The sequence below is a fragment of the Thunnus maccoyii genome, chromosome 20 (assembly GCF_910596095.1).
Source record: "Thunnus maccoyii chromosome 20, fThuMac1.1, whole genome shotgun sequence".
In the NCBI taxonomy this organism is placed as follows: domain Eukaryota; kingdom Metazoa; phylum Chordata; class Actinopteri; order Scombriformes; family Scombridae; genus Thunnus; species Thunnus maccoyii.
This window is the reverse complement of record NC_056552.1, coordinates 23161204-23166218: the sequence shown is the minus strand read 5'-3', so window position 1 is coordinate 23166218 and position 5015 is coordinate 23161204. Positions and strand designations below refer to the sequence as shown.

The following is a 5015-nucleotide window of genomic DNA, read 5'->3' as shown; positions in this document are numbered from 1 at the left end:
TACTGTTGAGATGGGGAAAATTGTCAATCAATATTACAGTTACATGCACACAATTAAAAGGGTATAAACATGTCTTTGTATCTTTGAATTAGCATCATTTGACTTTCATTGGATGTTCTTAAGGCTCTCTACTTCAGGTATTTTAATTAACTGTAATCCAAACCATTTTACGCTGTGCAACAGTGGAATAAGCAAAGATAAAAATGTATCTTTTTAAACTCCGACAGTATGAAAATATGTGTGCTTAAGGCAACATTTTCAACTCTACAATCCATGACTGTGAAACTTTGTGACATTAACTCTTAACAACATGTCTGAATATGCAAAAATGTTCTCAGCAGTGCAGATTATTCTTTAAAATGCAGCTGCGCGGAGTCAGGTTAAATTGTGCTCATGTTTTCTTGGTTTTGTGTTTTATGCTGCCTTGCTGCAAAAAGAATTTCCTCTTGTGGGTACAATAAAGATCTGAACTGAACAGCATTGGATTACATTTATATTTTTTTAAAAACCAAACCATCTAAATGTATTGAGACTAAATGTATCTGTATTTAATTATCCTATCAAATTACACTTTCTAATATCATATCAAAACCTGGAATTAATTTCCTCTGTATTTATTATTATTGATCATAATTCAAAATACAAGGAAGATCATTTTCCTTCTTCCCCATGTATTATAAATGTTAAAGCATTTTATTAACAGACAGGAGAAATGTTCAAGTGTAATATTAGAAGAAATAATAATCTTCTAGATTTTGCACATTTAGCACATTGTATACGTTATCTGTGGGAAACAACATTACACAAAAGATTGCGTTTGATAAAAGAGATCAAATTTATAGCTGAATTTGTTAAGAAATAGAGGAAAACCCTGGGACCTCTGCAGTTTATTATTTAAAATATTGGTTCTGTATTTTTCCTGTATTTTGTTAGAGCAAAAGCGAATGTTTGAAATGATGAGCATTATTAATAAAGAACGATAGACAATAATCTCTGGTTATTTCATGGATATCACATCAACGACTTAGAGTCATAATCTGAGGAATTTCTGTTCGTTCACCAGGTAAGTAAAACACGTGAATTTACACATCGAAGTACTTAAAGGTTTTCCACATAGAAAGAATATATCTTTATTGTCATAATAAATTTAAATCGAGGTTAGATAGTTCGATTATTTCTAATTATTTGAAGTCTAAAAAAACATGCAGTACAGCACGTACGTTGTTTAAATCATTCAAACACGCTTAATTAATCAACGTGGTTTTAAGACACCTTTAAATAATTATTATTTAGAGGAAACAAGGAGAAGAAGTAGAAATAAATTGTATTTGACTATTTTTCTCCGTGCGTCTTTGCGCACAGTGCGCTCTGGCGCCGCTGGAACCCGCAAAGGGTTAAACGGGGTTACCAGCAATCCTTTTAACAGGCAGGTGCCCCGCCAGTCCCACCTCAAAAAAGGATTCTTCCAACAACTCAGAAGCAATTCATAACTGTCATGTTGTGAGCTGCTTGGCGTGTGATGTTAACGGTGATGGCTGCAGATCGTTAGTATATAAGAGCATCATCGGTGCACAAGTGGGATAAACTGGATCAGCTGACAGCTGACACACGTCGTCCTGACTCCTGACTCGCAGACTCACACGTGTGAGGCACTTTTAATTTGTATCGTTTCACCTACTTTTAACTTCAAAGAAGATCGTCTACTGCTGGATCACTGAAATCTGCAACTTACAAAAAAAAAAGAAAAAAAGAAAAAAAAAATTTCTCCACTTGTTAAGCTGTGCTCCGCTCTGGCGATGTGGTGGATGCTGTTTCCACAGTGGATCTGGTTCCTGGCGTGTGCGTCAGTGTTGATGGAGCTCCAGGTCGGAGTTTTGTCCCAGGTCACCTATTCACACGCGGGGATCTGCCCAAACGACATGAACCCCAACCTGTGGGTGGATGCCATGAGTACCTGTACGAGAGAGTGTGAATCTGATCAGGTAATGTAATTTAAATCTTATCATCCACTTGACACTGCTGTCAGTGTGAAGCTTTTTTGTATCCAGTTTCTGTATTTTACATGGTTAACAGATGTTATTGTGTTTTTTCCCATTATGTTAATTTGATTTAATCTCTTTTCTGTTTTCTAATTTATCATTGTTCACAGTTTGTAACATTCACTCTACATACATGCAGCATCCAGCATCTGTAATTTCTCTCTTCTCCTCCTTACAGGAGTGTGAGTCCTTTGAGAAGTGTTGCCAAAATGTGTGTGGAAATCGGAGTTGTGTGGCAGCCCGTTATGTGGATGGGAAGAAAGGCCCCATAGGAATGCCAAAGGAAGCCACCTGCGCCAGTTTTATGTGCACCCAGCAGGGGTCTGAATGTGACATCTGGGATGGCCAGCCAGTGTGTAAATGCCGGGACCGCTGCGAGAGGGAGCCCCACTTCACCTGTGCCTCCGATGGCATGACCTACTACAACAAGTGCTACATGGACGCTGAAGCATGCTCCAAGGGCATCAGCCTCTCTGTTGTCACCTGCCGCTTCCACCTCATCTGGCCCAATACAAGCCCCTCTTTGCCCCAGGCAACCACTCTTCGCCCTACCACTGCTCCCCTCCAGGCCACTATCCCACCTCCCACAGAGCCACAGCCACCTGTTGTCATCAGCAGCCCATCCCAACAGGCTGTAAATGTGGGTGACACAGCCAGCTTCCTGTGTGACGTGACTGGGCGCCCACGGCCTGAGATCACCTGGGAGAAGCAGCAGCCAGAGGGGGTAGAGAGGGTGGTCATGAGGCCCAATCATGTGCGAGGCAATATGGTGGTCACTAACATTGGTCAGCTGGTCATCTACAACGCTCAGCTGCATGACTCAGGCGTCTACACCTGCACAGCCCAGAACCCATCTGGCACAGTTCAGGCCCACCACCCGCTCACTGTGCTGCCCACAAAGCCATCTAGAAGCCCAGAGCCCAAGAATGTGACCCGCTGCCTCCCTGAGGAGTGCCTGAAACCCCCTGATAACCCAGAAGACTGTGGGAGTGAGCTGGAGAAAGTCAGCTGGTACTACGAACCCAAGACCAACAACTGCTTCTCCTTCACCCACTGCCACATCAACGACAACAGCCATCAGCCAAGGAAGGTGTTCGAGACATACGAGGATTGCATGCAGTGCTGTGGTCCAGAGCTGTCAGGCCCCTGTGGCCTCCCCAGCCTGCAGGGCCCCTGTAAGGCCTACGAGCCACGTTGGGCCTACAGCAGCACCCTGCGGCAGTGCCAGTCCTTCATCTACGGAGGATGCGAGGGCAATGACAACAACTTTGAATCCAAAGAAGCATGTGAAGAGATGTGTCCCTACCCGAAAAACCACCACTGCAAGGCCTGTAAGCCAAGAGGCAAGATTGTGACGAGCTTCTGCCGGAGCGACTTCGTCATCTTGGGTCGCATGACGGAGCTTACAGAGGAGAAGGACTCAGGCCACGCCCTTGTGACTGTGGAAGAGATCCTCAAGGACGAGAAGATGGGCCTCCGCTTCTTTGGCAAAGAGCCTCTAGAAGTCACCTTCCTCAACATGGACTGGAACTGCCCCTGCCCAAACATCACAAATGCCGCCGCCGAGGGCCAGGTCATCATCATGGGCAATGTCAACGATGGCATGGCCGTCCTTCAACCAGAGAGCTACGTGGGCGCTTCCAGCCCCCGCCGTGTACGGAAACTTAAAGAAGTCATCTCCAAGAACACATGTGACATTCTCAAAGCTATCACTAACAGCCCTCAGTAGGGGTATAATCTGTACATAAAGTTTAGAGTTGGGAAACCTTACTCAGCTGGAACTGCAACAGTCTGTTATCTTCTGAGCATTCATTGCAGTAATGTTTTAATTTTTAGACCATTCTCACTACATTTAATAGGTTTTCTTCTGTTTTTGAGTTTTCAGGAGCTCCTGATCGGGTTCCCTGTCATTTAACATTGTGTTTGTCTTTTCATGTGGTCTGTTAGCAGCAGAGCATTTCTGTTGTGGTGCGGTCATTGGTTTTGTTGATTGAAATACCATGTATGTGAACACAGAAGACATCCATCACAATCCTCTTGTTGCCTTAATCCCCCAGACTCTGTCTTCCCTCATGCCCTCTCCTGTCTCCTGCAGAAATGGAGGTTGCAGACTTGCATTGAAGCACAAAACAGACACGATTTATTTTTTATGTACATAATTTAACTGTCACAGTTTTTTTGATCCTTTTATTTGCCAGCCTGGCACTCTGAACACCTGAATATACTCTCACTTCATACATTTACTTCATATTTCTCAGTTTTCATGTTGCATAAGTACTCCCATAAACGGCACCTGTGCAGGATTCTACACATACAGTACAACAAGGTAAATGAGTTGTAATATATTTTATTAATTACCACACTCCCTCACAGTCAGTCATTTATTTTTAATGTACTTTTATTTTTAATGCTCTGACTTTTTGGCTATTTATTATCATGTAAGCTTGTCTTTTGTCTTGTTTTTGTACTTCACTTCCTCTTTGAAATGAAAGCGGCATTTTGGATAATTTTTTGTAAATTGCGAAGAAAATAAAGATTTGGGATTTTCCTTCTGGCTCCTTTTATTGATCTTTGTTCATATCAATACCATAAACTGAATGGTTTCATCTTTTGTAGCTAATAGGACACGGTACACAATGACCTTGTTTGACCAAATTAACCGTTTAGCCTGGTTTTGGTGCCTCTGTACCTGCTAGAGGACAGAATGTGGCTGCGCTGTGTATCTGCGTAGTTCCTCTGACAGGCTGTGATAAAACAGACTGGGGAATAGTGTATCCCCACCCCACTCTGTCCCTCCACCCCACCCCTAAAAGCCCCCAAAACAGAACCCATCCATTCTAAAGACCCCTGTGGCATTGTAAAAACACTATTTTGCTTTGCCTCCATGATCCAGTCTAATTGGGTAAAGAGCCCAAGCTGTAAACCTCAGATCAACTCACATACAAGAGTTATGTGTTTCATGCCGTGCCAGCAGGC

At 43.1% G+C, this 5015-nt stretch overlaps 1 protein-coding gene across 2 annotated transcripts; it reads left to right on the top strand.

Annotated features, from left to right (window-relative positions):
- The first annotated feature begins 964 nt into the window (after positions 1-964).
- On the top strand, positions 965-4400 carry wfikkn2b (WAP, follistatin/kazal, immunoglobulin, kunitz and netrin domain containing 2b). 2 transcript variants are annotated; one of them, XM_042397785.1, is made up of 3 exons: positions 965-1063; positions 1821-1982; positions 2218-4400. In XM_042397785.1, exons 2-3 carry the CDS (start codon positions 1854-1856, stop codon positions 3766-3768), a joined length of 1680 nt encoding a protein of 559 aa, XP_042253719.1. In that variant the 5' UTR covers positions 965-1063; positions 1821-1853; the 3' UTR covers positions 3769-4400. The 2 variants fall into 2 exon arrangements, with proteins under 2 accessions (XP_042253719.1, XP_042253718.1); XM_042397784.1 differs by lacking the exon at positions 965-1063 and having other exon boundaries at positions 1706-1982.
- Positions 4401-5015: the final 615 nt, after the last annotated feature.

Bases quoted from the DNA above. Each gene is read 5' to 3' on its own strand.
- wfikkn2b (XM_042397784.1), top strand. From the start codon at position 1,797: ATGTGGTGGATGCTGTTTCCACAGTGGATCTGGTTCCTGGCGTGTGCG. The intron at 1,983-2,217 runs GTAATGTAATTT...TCCTCCTTACAG, and splicing joins GAGAGTGTGAATCTGATCAG to GAGTGTGAGTCCTTTGAGAA.